We start from the raw sequence: 17,570 nt of genomic DNA on the forward strand, positions 1-17,570 counted from the left end.
GGCTCATTTCACTTAGCATGTTTCCAAGGTTCATTCATGTTGCAACCTGCATCAGGATTTAACTAATTAGAATTACCTTTTAATACTTAGGAAAGATTCCTGTACAATAACTGATCCCTTAACCAAGGTAAGATGACACTTTATAAAAACAAAGAATCCTCCTTACTCTGTAAGGGGAGGAGGTTTTATGAAAATAATGCAGACATGATGAGAAATTGCCAGCCTCCGTCCAGCCCAAAGCAAAACTGAGTGTTAAGATTCTTTATTTTAGTCGTGGCACAGTGGCTCATGCCTGTAATCCCAGCACTTTGGGAGGCCGAGGCAGGCAGATCATTTGAGCTCAGGAGTTAAAAGCCAGCCTCGGCAACATGGCGAAACCCTGTCTCTACAAAAAAAATACAAAAATTAGCCAGGCATGATGGTGCCTTCCTGTAGTCCAAGCTACTTGGGAGGCTGAGGTGGGAGGATGGCTTGAGCCCGGGAGGTGGAGGCTGCAGTGAGCTGTGATTATGTCACTGCACTTTAGCCTGGGCAACAGAGCCAGAGCCTGTCTCAAAAAAATAAAATTTTTATGAAAGATTCTTTGTTTTGTTAAACTAATATAAATTAATTCCTAATGACCAACACCCCTCACCCCCACCCCCGTAAAGTCGACCACTTTAAAAATGGAGAGAGTCTGCTGTTTCAAATGGCAGGATCTCGCTGGGGCAGAATCACCCCTGAAGGACATTGTGGGGTGTGTGTGTGTGTGTGTGTTGGGAGAGGCAGGGGGAGCCATCCCTTTATACTTTAAAATATTTTCTTTTGAAAAAAGCCTTTATCTCTTTGGATCCACAAGAAATGTTACAAGTGTCCCTTCAGTTTCATAATGGGGCTTACGGTGATGCCCTTAACCTTTCAGAAAGCCCGAAGTGGGTGCCTCATAAGGAGGGGACCTGCCGAGCTGGCCGCCCAGCAGCTGCCGACCATAAATAAACAACTGCTGAAAAGACTGCTGCTTTTGTCTGATTTTCCATAAAGCAGCGGATAAATTACTCAACCCAGGGGTCTGTTTATGGCCTCGTAAATGCTGTTCCAAATGCAAATGCACAGAGAGAAAAGGGTGAGAGTTAATCTACTTTTGATTAGAGAACCGTTTCTTGTGCAAAGTGGGAGTGAGGTGGGTGGGAAGAGAGTTAAAAACGAAATGCATAGTTTAGGGACCTTTGTCATCTTCAAGAGGTGGTGTTGTAAAAAAATGCTGCCCCTGCGACAAAGGCTGGGAGCAAGGGAGGAATGTTGGGCTGGGTTAAGATTCTGTACAGCCCTCGCCTCTTAGCTAGAGAGGGAGCAGCGGGGGCACCGTTAACCCTTGCCTTCCCGTGCTCTGCACATTGCTCGTTTCTGGGAATTCACTCCATGAGGTTGCCGAGTCTACACTCATTAGGTGCTGGGAACGCTAAAGCACAGTGCCTACTAACTGTTGATACCAGTTTCAGGGAGAGAAGGAATGACAAAGATATTTTTATAGCACTACACGATGATGACCCTATGCTTAAAGACTTAGAGTACCTGACCCAGACAGGGGACAGGAAGGGTCAGAGGAGGATTCCTGGGAAGTATCTTGAAGGATGAATGAGCCAGGTGGTGATGAGCAGGACAGCCAATACTGGCAGTGAGAAAAGAATAGACAATAATAGAACGGCATGAGAGGGCAGGGAACAGGGACATTCCTGAAAGAGCAGTGAGTGAGTGCCTGTGTTGGTAGAGGTGAGGGAGTTGAAGGGGAGCAAGAAAGTGGTCAAAGATGAGCCCAGGAAGGTCGGGAGGGATTTAAGAGTCCTTGAAGGATTTTACCCAGGAGGTATGACATCAAATTTGCGTTTTAGAAAATCATGCTAGAGAGGTTTGAAAAGTTGTGGGGAATCAGACCCACAGTAGAGAGCTGGGTTAGGATGTCCTTGCAGTAGTCCAGGTGAGAGATGAGAACAAGGTCAAGGCAGCGATGAGAGAGAGGACAAGTCAGTTTCAAAAAAAGATATAGGTGGGAGAGGAGAGGCGGGATTTGTTGTTTGGGTGGTCATAGCAAGAGGGCAAGGGTCTTGGAAACTTTTAGATGGCATTAGGACTTTCTTTTTTTTTCTCTTTTTCTTTTTCTTTTTTGAGATCGAGTTTCACTGTCATTGCCCAGGCTGGAGGGCAATGGCACAATCTTGGCTCACCGCAACCTCTGCCTCCAGGGTTCAAGCAGTTCTCCTGCCTCAGCCTCCAATGTAGCTGGGATTACAGGCATGCACCACCACACCCGGCTAATTTTTTGTGTTATTAGTAGAGACAAGATTTCTCTGTGTTGGTCGGGCTAGTCTCAAACTCCCGACCTCAGGTGATCCACCTGCCTTGGCCTCCCAAAGTGCTGAGATTACAGGCATGAGCCACTGTGCCTGGCCGGCATCAGGACTTTTTGTTTTTTTGAGATAGGATCTCGCTCTGTTACCCAGGCTGTAGTGCTGTGGCGTGATCATACCTCACTGCAGCCTTGATCTCCTGGGCTCAAGCAACCCTCCCGCCCTAGTTTCCCAAGTAGCTGGGACTACAGATACATGGCACCACGCCTGGCTAATTTTTTAATTTTTTTGTGGAGACAGGTCTCACTTTGTTGCCCAGACTGGCTTTGAACTCCTGGCCTCAAACAATCCTTCCGCCTAGGCCTCCCAAAGTGCTAGGACTATAGGCATGAGCCACCGCGCCTGGCCGGCATCCAGGACTTTTTATGCACATGTCTCCCCTGACAATAATCTTCAGACTCTCTGCCAACGTTGATGGTTAGTAATAAGCTGCTTAAGTAAATTAGCCTTCCTACAGCACTGTTATTGCCAGTGGCAGAGAATGGTGGGGGGATAATTCTTTATTATGATTCATCAGCATATAGAGTTCATTTACTTTTGAACCCAAAAAGGCTCCAATCTGACCTACCTTGCTGCTCTGGGAAGGAACCTGGGACCTAGACGGCCACACAGCAGGCACCAACACCTGCACATGTGTGCTGAGCTGCCTTGAATGGACCATGTGTGCAGTTTAACCCCTGGAATGATGAGGAGACACTGGTGGTTGTATTCTTTCTGCTTCATGCTGAAGCTACGGAGCCTCAGCAAGGAAGTAACTCGCCCAGGGCCTGAGTCCTAGACCCAGACTGCCTGACCTTGAGGCCGATGTGTTTCCCACCTCGCTACATCGGGAGCCAGCCCTGCGGCTGAGGCCTTCATGTTGCATCCGGCAGTGCCTTACCCTGTCCTCAGATAAATCCATCCTGGGAAAGCAAATTTACTTTCCCAAGACAGTAAATTTAATGTTTTTATTAAAGATTTAATTTTTAATTTTAAAAAATTTATTTTTTTCCATCTTGTGGTAGATAGAAGCTGCATTTACTACAAGAAAAAGCAGAGGGCACTTCTGTTCAGATTATAAAATTGCTGCTGTGGAAATTCATATCTCTTGAAAAATCACTTATGGAAACCTCGTCCGTAAGAGTCCACTCTCTTAGGTTGAAGAGGGAAGAAAATTTTCCCCACATCACCTTTTTCACCCTGTGGGGCATGAATTAGGACCAGGCCTCCTGGACAGTATGACAGAAGGACATCTTCGTGTTTACCCCCTGGCCCCATGCTCTTTGAGAAAGTCAAGTTTCTGGGGAACATCCCATCACTTTGGCCCACACACCTTGCAGACACCCTCCAGCTCCATCTGCACGGTGCCTCTGCCTGCTCCCCTGCAGATCCTCAAGCCTGTGACTGTTTCTGGATCAATACATAACTTTTGGTTAAGATTCTTCTGTGATGAGATCAACAGCAATATAGTCAGCGAGACAATCAGATATATCCTAAGGGCTCCTCATTGTTTTTGGTACAATGAGCGGAATAACTTAGCCATGAGTTTCCATATTTAGCAGCAGATTACCTAATGCCGCCTCACATTCATCTGCCTTGACAAACCGCCCATGAAGAGGTCAGTCCTTGTGTAGACTCTTTATTTTAATATATACAACTGCATTGCATTGCGACTTTCAAGTAGAATAGCTTGATTTTGAGGGGCATTACCAATCTACGTGACTCAGGAGATGAGAAGTTGAGCTAATGACTTCCAGCCTTTTCCAGTTAATATTGTCCAGGTAACCCCTGCCTTTTTTGGCTGGCTGAAATTTGATTTTGATTGAGGGTTACAGTTTCAAGTCATTTAGCACAAATAAGTCAAGGCTTTTGTCTTTAAGGCCTTGTTATCCACCAAATGAACACTATTTGAGTACGTACTGTATGCAGACCAGTTGCTGTGAGATAATCTATACTACTGTTCCTGTCTCAGTAAAATTAGATGGGCAAGTGTTCCAACTTATTAAATAAGTCATATAGGTAATTATTGTCCAACACATGTTTAAGTAAAGTATATGATAATTGATCATGTGTATGTGGAAAAGCTGTACCTGTTTTTGTTTATTTGTTTTAAGATGGAGTCTCGCTCTGTCACCCAAGCTGGAGTGCAGTGGCTCACTGTAACCTCTGCCTTCCAGGTTCAAGCGATTCTCGTGTCTCAGCCTTCTGAGTAGCTGGGATTACAGGCGCCCACTACCACGCCGAGCAATTTTGTTTTTGTATTTTTAGTAGAGACGGGGTTTTACCATGTTGGTCAGGCTGGTCTCGAACTCTGACCTCAGGTGATCTGCCTGCCTTGGCCTCCCAAAGTGCTGGGATTACAGGCGTGAGCCACCGCACCCCACCTGCTATATCTGTTTTAATGGGCCATTATTTGGTGTCCTTATTTCAAAATTTCTTGTTCACTAGAATTAAGAGTCCTCAGGTGAAGTGTGGGTTGTTACTTCATTTCTGAACAGGAAATGTTTTCCTGCAATAATCAATTGCCATTTTGATGTTTGGTGAAGGCTTTTAAGCCATCAGTGTATTAAAATGGCATGCAGAGCTCATGGATGAAGTGAGAACAGCCCTGATAAAAACCCAGATTGTCTGTGGTGCACACAAGTATGTGTGTGTGTGTGTGTATGTGTGTGTCAGAAGTTACTCTAAGAAGCTTCTTCCTTACACACACTCCTGTGTGAAGTGTTAGAACACCTGCCACAATCACCTAGCCATAGTGATAGGGATTCTTTTTTTCTTCTTCTTCTTCAACATTTAAGTTCCGGGGTACACGTGCGGGATGTGCAGTTTTATTACGTAGGTAAACATGTCCCATGGTGGTTTGCTGTGCAGATCAACCCATCACCCAGGTATTAAGCCCAATATTCATTAGCTATTCCTCCTGATGCTCTCCCTTCCCTCACCCCCTCCCAACAGGCCCCAGTGTGTGTTGTTCCCCTCCCTGTGTCCATGTGTTGTTCAGCTCCCACTTATAAGTGAGAACATTTGCTGTTTGGTTTTCTGTCCCTGAGTTAGGTTGCTGAGGATAATGGCTTCCGGCTCCATCCATGATTTCATTCCTTTTTATGGCTCTATAGTGTTCCATGGTGTATACGTACCACATTTTCTTTATCCAGTCTATCATTGATGGGCATTTGGGTTGATTCTATGTCTTTGCTATTGTGAATAGCGCTGCATTGAACATACACACACATGTATCTTTATAATAGAATGATTTATATTCCTTTGGGTATATAGCCAGTAATGGGATTGCTGGGTCAAATGCTATTTCTGCCTCTAGATCTTTGAGGAATCACTACAATGGTTAAACTAATTTATCCCACCAACAGTGGAAAAGTGTTCCTTTTTCTCTGCAACCTTGCTAGCATCTGTTTCTTGACTTTTTTTTTTTTTTTTTTTGAGACAGAGTTTTACTCTTGTTGCCCAGGTTGGAGTGCAATGGCACGATCTCGGCTCACTGCAACCTCTGCCTCCAGGTTCAAGTGATTCTCCTGCCTCGGCCTCCCGAGTAGCTGGAATTACAGGCACACACCACCACGCCTGGCTAATCTTGTATTTTTAGTAGAGATGGGGTTTCACCATGTTGGTCAGGCTGGTCTCAAACTCCTGACCTCAGGTGATCTGCCTGCCTTGGCCTCCCAAAGTGCTGGGATTACAGGCGTGAGCCACCACACCTGGCCATTTCTTGACTTTTTAACAATCGTCATTCTGACTAAGCATGAGATGGTATCTTTTTGTGGTTTTGATTTGCCTTTCTCTAATGATCAGTGGTGTTGAGCTTTTTTTCATATGTTGTCTGTGATACGGATGCTCTTCTACACAGCTCCTGAACCTCTTTGTATGTTTCCATTTCAGTACGTGAGCATTTTCCTTTGAAGGCTCTCTTCAGAGCTTCCATCTTTCTCTTCATTTCTGATTTGTCTTCATTTCAGAATGATTCCTAATTCTCTAGAGCTAAAACACCCTGCTTTCCAGCCTCCCCATCATGTCATGATTTCATATTACTTGAAAGTAGCATGGTGCTCAGAGAGCTGATCGAATGCGTCTGCCCTGACTCCCTGTGACTGGTTTGGGGAAGGAGTGTGTTTCTGTGGGACGAGGTATATAGAGACTTGTCCATAAAGAGGGATCAAGTGGCCCACCGTGGGGTGGCAAGAAATGGGATGTCTTAAAGGAGTGTAAAGGCATGCATTAGTGAGAAGGAAGGACGAGAACTCGTGAGCCAGGCTTGAACGTGGCAGATGGTTGAAAGCTGGCGTGCTTGGCTGAAGGAAAACATGCCATGGGATGTATACATATGAAAACATGAAGGCAGTGGGTACCGCGTGTGAATGGGGCTGATCCTAATTCAGATATAGCCTGTGATGATCTTGGCAGGTGGGAGGTGCCTAGTCAATCAGGGTGGCTGTTTTTGGTTGGCTCCTACCTGACACCTGATAAAAATTACCTTTAACTCTCAAAATTAATCATCAGCAAACCCCTCCTCCTGTTTAAATATACTGTGTTAAGGTATAAAACCTTTGAAGTGACCCTGTAGGGTTTCAGTGCCCAGGCTATTGTCAGCAGATCCTGGTTTGAGCATGGCTTGAGGCATTTACTCTCTGTGTGACCTCAGGGGAGTGATGGAGCCTTTCTCAGCTTCCGGGAAAATGGGATGAGTGGGACCCGTCTCCTAGGGTTGCGGTGAAGATGAAATGAGAGAATGCATATAAAGCAGACAGCTCAGTGCTTAGCAATAAACTTTAAAATAACAACAATGATGATTGCCAGGTGTGGTAGCTTATGCCTATAATCCCAGCACTTTGGGAGGCTGAGGTGGGAGGATCACTTGAGGTCAGGAGTCTCCTGGGCAACATAGTGAGACCCTATCTTTACAAAAAAATAGAAAAGTTAGCCCAGTGTGGTGGTGTGAGCCTATAACCCCAGCTACTGGGAAGGCTGAGGCGGGAGATTGCTTAAGGCAGGATTTCCAGGTTGCAGTGAGCTGTGATCATGCCACTGCATTCTCACCTGGATGACAGAGCCAGTCTCTAAACAAAACTAAAGAAAAAAGAAAAACCAATAATGATGATAAATAGCAGTGAGGAGTTAAAATTCAGATTATGTAATAATGTACATTTATTTTACTGATTTTTTCCCCATATTAAAAACCCTTTGGGCTTTACTTAATTTTCCTTAATCACCATGTTTCAAATTACACCAGTAGTCCTCTGATTATAATGAAGATGAATCAGTTTCTTATTTTCAGATGCTTCAAGTGTTGCCAAGACATTGCATCCCTCCACCACCTCACCAGCCATTCCCATTTTCCACTTTAAGGATTATAGCCACGTTTAATTGTGTCTGTCTGCTTCCTTACCTGGCCTGGGACCTGGAGAGTAAAAAGGTAGTTTAAAAAAGAAATAAAAAGCTGTGTAAAGTTAACCTGATGACAAGGAAGACAAAGTTGTAGGAAAGGAAGTCAACTGGAGGGATCATTCTCAAAGGAGTGGTTAATAAACTCGCTTCAAATTTCTATCTAGTGAGTGCCCACTGCAGCCTCATACTGAGCTTTACTCCAGGGGATTCTGGTAAACACGGCGGTGGCCCGTTTTGAAGACTTTAAAATACATAGTCTTCGAAGACTTTGTATTTACATGCATTCAACAGCACATAGATTATTTCAGAAATGCTTTGCTTTTTTTTTTTTTTTTTTGGTAGCTAGAAATAATGATAGGATTTACACTATAGAAAAAACAGTAATGGGAGGTTGCAAATAGGTCTGGAAAGATACTTCAGTATGCAACAGGACTTCATCATGGCCAACTGTCTACCTCTGTCAGTTTTAGAAGCACTTTGGCATATGAGAACGTTGTCAATGTAATTTGGAAACTGCAATTTCGAAAATAAATATTTAACAAGGCAACAAAATTAAGTTTTTCTGCTACGTTATTATTGTAAAAAGGCCTCTTATAAGGACTTTTCTAATTGTTATACCGAAAGGTAATATAAGGAACTGATTTTAGTGTTATGTTTATACCAAACTGCTTTTCCATTATTATAACTTTTTTAGGTTTCAGTACATTTATACACATCCACATGAAGTCAATAAATGACATCACTGTGAAGTAAATGAAGACAATCGATTTCTTTCTTTTTTTCTTTCTTTTTTTTTTTTTTTTTTTGAGACAAAGTCTCACTCTATTGCCCAGGCTGGAGTGCAGTGGCACAATCATGGCTCACTGCAACCTCCACCTCCTGGGTTCAAGCGATTCTCCTGCCTCGGCCTCCCAAGTAGCTGGGACTACAGGGATGCGCCACCATGCCCAGCAAATTTTTGTATGTTTAGTAGAGACGAGGTTTCACCGTGTCAGCCAGGATGGTCTCGATTACTTGACCTTGTGATCCACCCAGGCTGGAGTGCAGTGGTGCGATCTCGGCTCACTACAACCTCCACCTCCCAGGTTCAAGCGATTGTCCTGCCTCAGCCTCCCGAGTAGCTGATGTTACAGGCCTGTGCCACCACACCCAGCTAATTTTTGTATTTTCGTAGAGACGGGGTTTCAGGCTGGTCTCGAACTCCTGACCTCAGGTGATCCACCTGTCTCGGCCTCCCAAAGTGCTGGGATGCAGGGGTGAGCCACCACACCTGGCCTAAGACAATTGATTTCGGTAATGATTGTCAGAAGTGTAGGAAAAGATGGGCGTCCTGTTGCTTTAAGAACTTTAACATATTAATACTAATTCTATTTCTTAATTTCTTGTTCATAGATGTGTTTTTGCTTAAAGTCTTTAAGGGAAAACCAAACAAATATTCCTAATTGTCTTCAAGCAAAGATGTATTTCTCTTTCTACTCATCATTTCTATTTTTAACAGAATTCCTTTTCCAAGTTTCTTTTCTGGGAAGAGCTGCCACCTCCTGCCCCTTCCTAGGCCCGGCTGGCCCATCTCCTCACTATGAGAAAGCTCCCAGCTCTCCCCCTTTCAGGAGGAAGTAGCAAAACAATAGAGGGGACTGAACAGGCGCATGTATCATCTGTCACAGCTTAACAAGAAGGCCATTCCTGACATTTTTTACCAATGGTTTATGTACTGCAAGTATTATAGTTGGTAAATGAGGCTGAAACCACCCGATATTTTATTCTTTTACTCAGGCATCTCAGAGCCATTAACAGAGTTCCACACATCACATTACCAGTAAGATCAGCCTCTGTCATATCTTTCTTCCCCCTTTGTCTTCCCCTTTCTTTCTCTCTTTTTCTTTCTTTTTTTTTTTTTTTTTTTTTTTTTTGAGTCTCACTCTGTTGCCCAGGCTGGAGTGCAGTGGCGCAATCTCAGCTCACTTCAACCTCTGCCTCCCGGGTTCAAGTGATTCTCCTGCCTCAGCTTCCCAAGTAGCTGGGATTACAGCTGCCCACCACCACACTTGGCTAATATATTTTTGTATTTTTAGTAGAGATGGAGTTTCACCATGCTGGGCCAGGCTGTTCTGGAACTCCTGACTTCAGGTGATCCACCTGCCTCAGCCTCCCAAAGTGTGGGGATTACAGGTGTGAGCCACCGTGCCCGGGCCTTAACCAATATCTTATCAGTCACAATGTTCTGTAAGGGCACTCTTTGTGCAAAGGACAATGGCTGGAAAATCAAACCCATGTTTTTTCTTAGAGCTTGGGCCCTAGCAAGAACAAAATGAGCCAGCCTGAGTACATGGAAATCTACGATCTGGATTAACTAGGCCAAAAGTAGGCCTGTCTTCTTTCACCACAAACCCCCAGAGATGCCTTTCAACCTTTCATCTTGGCTTGAAGAAGTCCAGTCCAGGGGGTACCAAACCTCAGAACAGCCCTGCCCAGGCCTCTGCAGATGGGGCCTGCTAGAGCTGGCCCTGGCTTGGTTTTACCTCACCAGCCACCTAGGAAGGAAAATCAGAGGAGAGAAGCCAATGGGTCCTTCTCTGCAGAGGGAGCAGCCCAGCTGTCTCCATGCTACAGCCAAAAGGAAGAGGAGACAGATGGGTCCCCATGTACTCATTGACTTTAACTCACTCATGCCACAGTGGATGAGAAAGCATCCTTCCTGGGAGCTGGTGAAACAGCAGCTTCCTCCTTAGGGTGGGAAGTGACGAAGAGAGAGGAGCCCCAGACTTCCTTCCACTGAAAGTCCACATGGCTGATCAGTCACTTCAACCATGCTGTCACCCTGGACTCCATGCTTTCTATTATTCTCCACATCCCATTAAATACCTCTCCTCTCCACCTGACTCAGGGTTAGGAGTTGGTCTGCACATACCTGTCTGCTGCATGCATCACCTAACCAGCCTCCCCAGCAGCTTTATAGCTTCTCTCCTATTTTCTTTGTCTTTATTTTTTTTATTTTTATTTTTTTAGACAGAGTTTAGCTCTTGTTGCCCAGGCTGGAGTGCAGTGGTGCAATCTCAGCTCATTGCAACCTTTGCCTCCCGGGTTCAAGCGATTCTCCTGCTTCAGCCTCCCGAGTAGCTGAGATTACAGGTGCCTGCCACCATGCCCCGCTAAATTTTGTATTTTTAGTAGAGATGGAGTTTCACCACGTTGCCCAGGCTGGTCTTGAACTCCTGACCCCAGATGATCCACCTGCGTTTGCCTCCCAAAGTGTTGGGATTACAGGCATGAGCCACTGCACCCGGCCCTGTTTTCTTTATTGATGATGGAACCATCTTTAATCTCACCACATGCTTCAGTGGTTACCACCAGCTATGTAGCGTGGAAGATTCTGCATGACCTGTCCCGGCCCCCATTTAGCCTCATCTAGCAGTGCAGCCCCACCCTCAAGGGTCTGTGTGTTTAGGCGCACGCCCTGCTCTGTCCAGCTGGTCTCAACCCTGACATCTGGCTGGCCTGAAATCTAGCCCTTTTCAACTCCTTTTAGTGTCCTTTTTGTTACCCTGTGCCTTTGTTTACCCATTTCTGGCCTCCTAGATGTTGTCTTCTTCCTCCTTTCGCTGTGTTGAAACTCCATCCTTCAAGATTCAGCTCCACCCTCACCTTCCCTGTGAAGCCTCTCCCCTCCCTGGAACGGACCACTTCCGCCTTTCCTGCCCTCTCTTGTGAACTGAATCTCTATCAGTCTTGCTGCCAAAACACTATTCTATTTATTTGTTTACACTTGGCTCTTCAACTGTACCGGGAGCTTGCTGGGGGAAGGGATCATGTTTTATGCATTTTTTTTTTTTAATTCTTATCCTGTAAAACAGCACTTGGCACACATTATTACATCCTTAAAATAAAAAGATGGGAGGAAGGCTTGTATAAATGAATGTTAATGTGCTTTTAAACTGTAAATTACTATACACATGTAAGTTATTCTAGTTTCAGAGGCATCCCAATGTAATACATGAAATTTGAAAGGCAAATTTTTGGATAAACAGACTACTTTCTAGAAAGGGTAGAGGGATTGGAGAAATGAAAAAAGATTATTTCTCAGGGCCAGGTGCAGTGGCTTACACCTGTAATCCCAGCATTTTGGGAGGCCAAGGCAGGTGGATCACCTGAGGTCAGGAGTTTGAGACCAGCCTAGCCAACATGGTGAAACCCTGTCTCTGCTAAAAATACAAAAATTACCCAGGCCTGATGGCACGCGCCTGCAATCTCAGCTACTCGAGGGGGCTGAGTCAGGAGAATCGCTTGAACTTGGGAGGTGGAGGTCGTAGTGAGCCGAGATTGTGCCACTGCACTCCAGCTTGGGTGACAGAGCGAGACTCTGTCTCAAAAAAAAAAAAAAGATTTAATATGATATCAGAAGAAGAAGGGAAGTGCAGGAGCTATTAACTAACCTATTTCTGGGCATCTCATAGAAATAAGGTAAGCTCTGAAGGGCGCTGAATTTGCCTTCTGTCTCAGTTCTTTCTATAGCATGTCCCTGCTGGATGGTTATGTAGATCAGAGCTTCTCAAACTATCCATGGTGAGGGGCAAGTGTGTGTGTTTTCTTTCCATCTATCACACACCGATTCTTTTGTAAAATACAATTTAAAAAAGAATACTAGAAAAGTTAGAAGAAGAATAAGATGTACAAAGTACAAGCACAAATTTATTATTAGATGGATATTAAATCATTCTGTAAACTAGTTTCTGCATGCTTACTTGATGTCTGTACTTATCTCCTTGTAGATCAGCAGCAAACAGTTTGCAAATTGGCTCCTGCCCACTTCCCATACTTTGAATAGGACCAAGTCAGAGCTACTTGGATATCTACTTGGATATTTTCAATAACACATATTACAAGGAATGAAAAAGTTAATTAGAGGAGGCTGCTCATGTGCAAATCTTATAATGGTAGAGATCTTAAGGACATAAACTGATTAGAAAATAAATAGGAGAAATTTTAAATCACAGAACATCATTCAAATGGTGAAAAGCCCTTTTTTGTGTGTACTCTCTGCTCCTTCCCTCACCAAACTAGGGTAAATTCTTTGATCCTCTTGGAGAATAATTGTTTTCAGTGCAAAAGTTTTAAATTGATCCTTCATAGTTGTTAACAGTAGGGTAACCATAGGTGCTGACGTCAAGCCAATAAAATTAATAAGCAGCATGACAGGCTCTAATAAATTTCGTTGGTGTCCTTACTCTGTCATTTCGGGTGCAGAATGAACTGTTATTATCACTGAGCTTCAAACCACTCATTTTGGCTACAGATGATTACAGCTGTGAATGCAGGGCATGCTGCCTTAGTTTTCAGGAACTAGTCTAGGGTTAAAGTATTAGATTTAAAAGATGTACTTATGATCAGTGGGGGGGAACAAGTTATGACCATACAACTTTGATCTGTTTTCTAGAGTGGTCTACAAAAATGTGGACTCCTCACGATCTGTTTTCTCAATAATTTCTGAAAACAAGCAACTTTTAAAATTTAGTTTCTCTGCCATGGACTCTGAGGTTTTTGAAACTCTTTGAGCTGGCGATGGGCCATCAGTTGTTGGATGCAGGCCATGGTTCTTTGTCTGTAACCCCAGATGAAATTCTTTAAGCCCCTTAACTCAATCTTTCTCTCACATGAAGAATTTAGTATCAGGTTTCTGCAAATGAGCAAGCTTCGCACTTGAAGTGAGAGAAAGGATTGTTCATTCTCTCTTTAAGCCCCACTGCAGAGCCTCTGAATTCCGCCAGGTGAATGTGGCTTGCACCCTCCACCCCCGCCCCGCCCCTCATCCTGCCATGCTGGTGTGGCTCATGCCCATCCACATCCTTCTGTTTTACCTTCTTAATTTTGTGTACAATATGCCCTCCAAAATGTCCAGCAAAGTCTTAAGCTGCTATTAAACACAGACATTCACTGCACATTGAGTATTAGTCCATCCTTTTGGACCATGTGTAATTTAACAGAAATATCAATGAATATATTTCTTTATTTTGAAGGAGTGTAGGCTTTATGTGTTGTTCAAAATGTACCATTCTTTCAATTCTGGCCTCCATTTGTTTTTCTTTTTTGGGCCTTTTTTGGGCTTGTCTGTCCTATGCAGGTACTCAAGCTCTTATGATTGTTCCATTTATAACAGTAAGGAGAATAGGCCAAGCTATTTGGGGATTTTAATGCCAACTACTTTTAAGTCTTTTGAATCTAGTTTCTTACCGAGGTGACTACTTTCTTAAGAAGAAAAGTTGTTACCACAAAGCTTGTTTTGAAAAAAGGTTTATGTACATTGGTTTATGCATGACAATGATTTTAGTATGAAAGCACTAGAACGAAACCTAATTTGATGCAAACTGTGAAATGTGCCACTGGAGAAAGTTAATGATGAAAGCCTTGCCTATTTTGCATTGGAGGAACCTAAAGAACATGAGAGAATGAAGGTGGATTCATAAAAGGTGTAAGAAACAATTATCTAATGGTTCTTACGTTTCGGCTTCTCCTTTCTCTAGCTGCATCTAAACACGACAGTGTTTGCTGTTGGACATTGGAATGCGGCTGCGGGGCTGGGATTTTCATGGTCTGCTTGGCTTTTCACAGGGTTGCTTCCTCTAAATGCTGCAGATCGCCATGTTACATTTGGGAGGGAGCCACACTTCATTGTTCGGCCTAGGGCAAGGACTGTATTTATTTTTTATTTTACGTTATTTCAGCTGTTTTCACTTTTTTCTGTATTGTTTTCCTGCCTCCTACAGAATCCTTTTTCAAGTCTTGCTAGAGAAAGGGAAACACTCAGTTATGAACTCTTTAGCACACAAGGGGCAGAAAGCAGCTTTCCTCTTTCTCAGCAGTTCAAATAACTTCTAAGCTATGTCAGTTTAACCCACTATGGGTCTCAATCCACAGCAGATCTGTTTGGGAGCTGTTTCTATGTTAAAACATACAAAATCAATTGAGAGTTTTTCTGTGGCTAATTAACACAGCATAGTAAGTTATATGCTTATTTTTTTTTCACTTAAAAAAATAAGTTGGTATTTGAAAAAGAATTTGGTTCTATAGTTTTAACAACAGATAGTTTTGTGACTTAAAGGTTATGTTTAAAAGAAATTCTGTCAGTTCAGAATTTTTATTTCTGGTTTTTCACTATACGAATTTTAGAGTATGTTTTTATCATACAAATCAGTCAAAGAAACAGCAGACGACGTGGTTATACCAAAACTGACGTTATCGGCACCATGGTCATCGTAGCCCCATCTGGGGAAGCTCTAATATATTTAGGGAGTAGACAGAATGTATACCACACTCTTTCTCTTTGCTAAAACTCTTCGTTCTATAAATAGGTGAGTATTAGGGCCAGTAATAAGAGAGCAACTGTGTACTCTCAGAGTTAATGAGCACACTAGTATAATAATTACTTGAAACAGATATGAAAGATGCACTGGGCATAATTAAAGATGACTTGGAAAGGACAGGAGTGTTTAAGGCATCCTTCTCATTGATCTCACAGGATTACCTTGACTGCATCAGGGACCAAACAAAACTTCCCCTGGGGACCGAAGAAAGATCAGCCCTTTTTGGAAACATACAGGATATCTACCACTTCAATAGGTAAGTTAATATTCAAAAGATCGTTCTCACATAGGAGCATTATGAAAATTTCTCAAATGAATGCAGCCTAAGAAACTTTACCTGTAACCCCTGACTCAGCTTCCTACATTTTTGTGGGCTATTGTGCCAAGAAGCTTTCTACTTGGAAGTATCCTTATTTCCTTATGAGTCTCACATGTATTCCATATTCTCTCTCTCTCCATCCTCCTGGCTCAGAGAAGAAACCTATTTGCCCTGGTGGGGCAATGACATCTTTTCTTCCACAATATGACATGAACATGACATCCAAGAATATGTACTTGCTTAGTCTCCAGGATCCCCAGCTACACTGAATTTTCTATAAATTTTCTTCTACCTGGGGAGTGGGCTGGACACAGTAAACACACAATACATACTTCAAGTCATAACATATTAATTCAATTGAATTGATAATTTTAAATAATCAGTTTAATTAAAAATGTAAGTATGTAGCAGACACTGGGCTAGAAAATTAAAATAGTAAACAAGACAGAGAGTGAATGAATAAGTTATTATATTAATACTTCTTGAAAGTAAAATTAGGGCCAGACATGGTGGCTCACACCTGTAATCCCAGCACTTTGGTAGGCCGAGGTGGACAGATCACTTGAGGTTAGGAGTTCAAGACCAGCCTGGCCAATATGGTGAAACCCCATCTCTACTAAAAATACAAAAATTAGCCAGGTATGGTGGTGCACACCTGTAACCCCAGCTACCCAGGAGGCTGAGACAGGAGAATTGCTCGAACCCAGGAGGTGGAAGTTGAGTGAGCCAAGACTGCACCACTGCAATCTGTCCAGCCAGGGTGACAGAGCAAGACTCCATCTCAAAAAAAAAAAAAAAGAAAGAAAAAAGAAAAAGATAAGTTTGTAGACTGGTTAACAGCACAGAAGCTGCTGTTCAACATACGTGAGTTTGCATCCCAGCAAAGCCCCCTGTATGTGCTGAGTGAATCTTTAAATGGAATGAAATTAACTAACCCCTGTATGTCAAGTCTTTACTCAAATCCTTCTTCTCGCTGAGGCTCCCTGAGTATCCACACATACCTTACCTCCTCCACTTTTCCTTTTTCTCATGGCACTCGTCAATTTTTAACATACTATATGATCGACTTTTATATTATGCCTGTTGTTCCTTTCCTCTCCACCCTGACTCACAAAACATTTGCTCCACAAGGACAGGAGTCTGTTTTGTTACTGTCTATGTGTCTAAAATGGTGTCAGGCCCATAGGAGGCATCCAAACTTGTATTGAAGGAAGGAATGGAAATAATAGGAAAATCTCCCTCATATGGTTACAGTGAAGCTCCCGTGAACTGATAAACCTAAAGTGCCGGCACAGAGGAAGTACCAAAATATAAGCCCACGATGCTCTTGATTTTGCCATAGTGAAATCCCATTATAAAATTCTGCAATGCCCTGTCATTTTGTGACTCAGCTATAAATGCAAACTCAGTCCTACCCATCTTGGCTTACTAAAATTGGTAAATGTGAGCTCCTTGAGGGCAGGATTCACATATCCTTTGCCATCCTTGAATCCCAACACCTAGCACAAGCCTGACCTCTGGGAGAAATGTTCCTTGACTTGAAATAGCTTATCCTTTAATTCTGAAAGCCTAGGATGTAGGAAGTGTCAGTGTTACAACAGAACTTTTTTCATTTGACTCAGACTTTGAAAAACAGTTTGTGTATTTTGCATCAGTATTTCTCAACCTGGGCTACCCACTGGAATCACCTGGGAAGCTGGATCCTACCTTCAGAAATTCTGACTCGTTGGTCGAGGTGGGGCCAGAACATCAGAATTTTTCAAAGGTCCTCAGGTGTTTGGAATGTGCAGCCATGGTTGAGATACACAGTCTAGATAACATGAAAGAAAAAGAAAATAGAGAAAGGGCATAGAAACTGAATTAGAGAATCCAGAGTCTACATGTTCATTAGTAATGTGCTGGTGTGAAAGCCAGCCCTCATCGTGCAATCGCTGATGATAAAACCCTGTGAGCCCCTGCACAGTTTCTCCTTCCAGAGTCCACTAATGGTCCTGTAACCCAGAAAGAGGCAAGAGGGCTAGATCCTGGGAGGCCCCTGGCCTAGGTCTTCTGTGGTTTGGCTGTGAGTTGATGGTAAGGCATATTTATAGAGTGCTTGCTCCATGCCAGAGGCCGTAGAGCTTTAGATACATT

General features: G+C 43.2%; 1 protein-coding gene across 19 annotated transcripts in view; it reads left to right on the plus strand.

Annotated features, from left to right (window-relative positions):
* Nucleotides 1–17,570, plus strand: part of PLEKHG1 (pleckstrin homology and RhoGEF domain containing G1) — a 242,838-nt gene that overhangs the window by 152,499 nt on the left and 72,769 nt on the right. For all 19 annotated transcript variants that reach the window (XR_001718844.4, XM_016956483.4, XM_054686943.2 and 16 more), the window contains one exon: nt 15,274–15,374. Coding sequence is in view for 17 of the 19 variants with exons in the window: in XM_016956483.4 (XP_016811972.1) it covers nt 15,274–15,374 (101 nt within the window). In the remaining 2 variants the exon portion in view is untranslated. The remainder of the gene's footprint in view (nt 1–15,273; nt 15,375–17,570) is intronic.

The sequence above is a fragment of the Pan troglodytes genome, chromosome 5 (assembly GCF_028858775.2).
Source record: "Pan troglodytes isolate AG18354 chromosome 5, NHGRI_mPanTro3-v2.0_pri, whole genome shotgun sequence".
NCBI lineage: Eukaryota > Metazoa > Chordata > Mammalia > Primates > Hominidae > Pan > Pan troglodytes.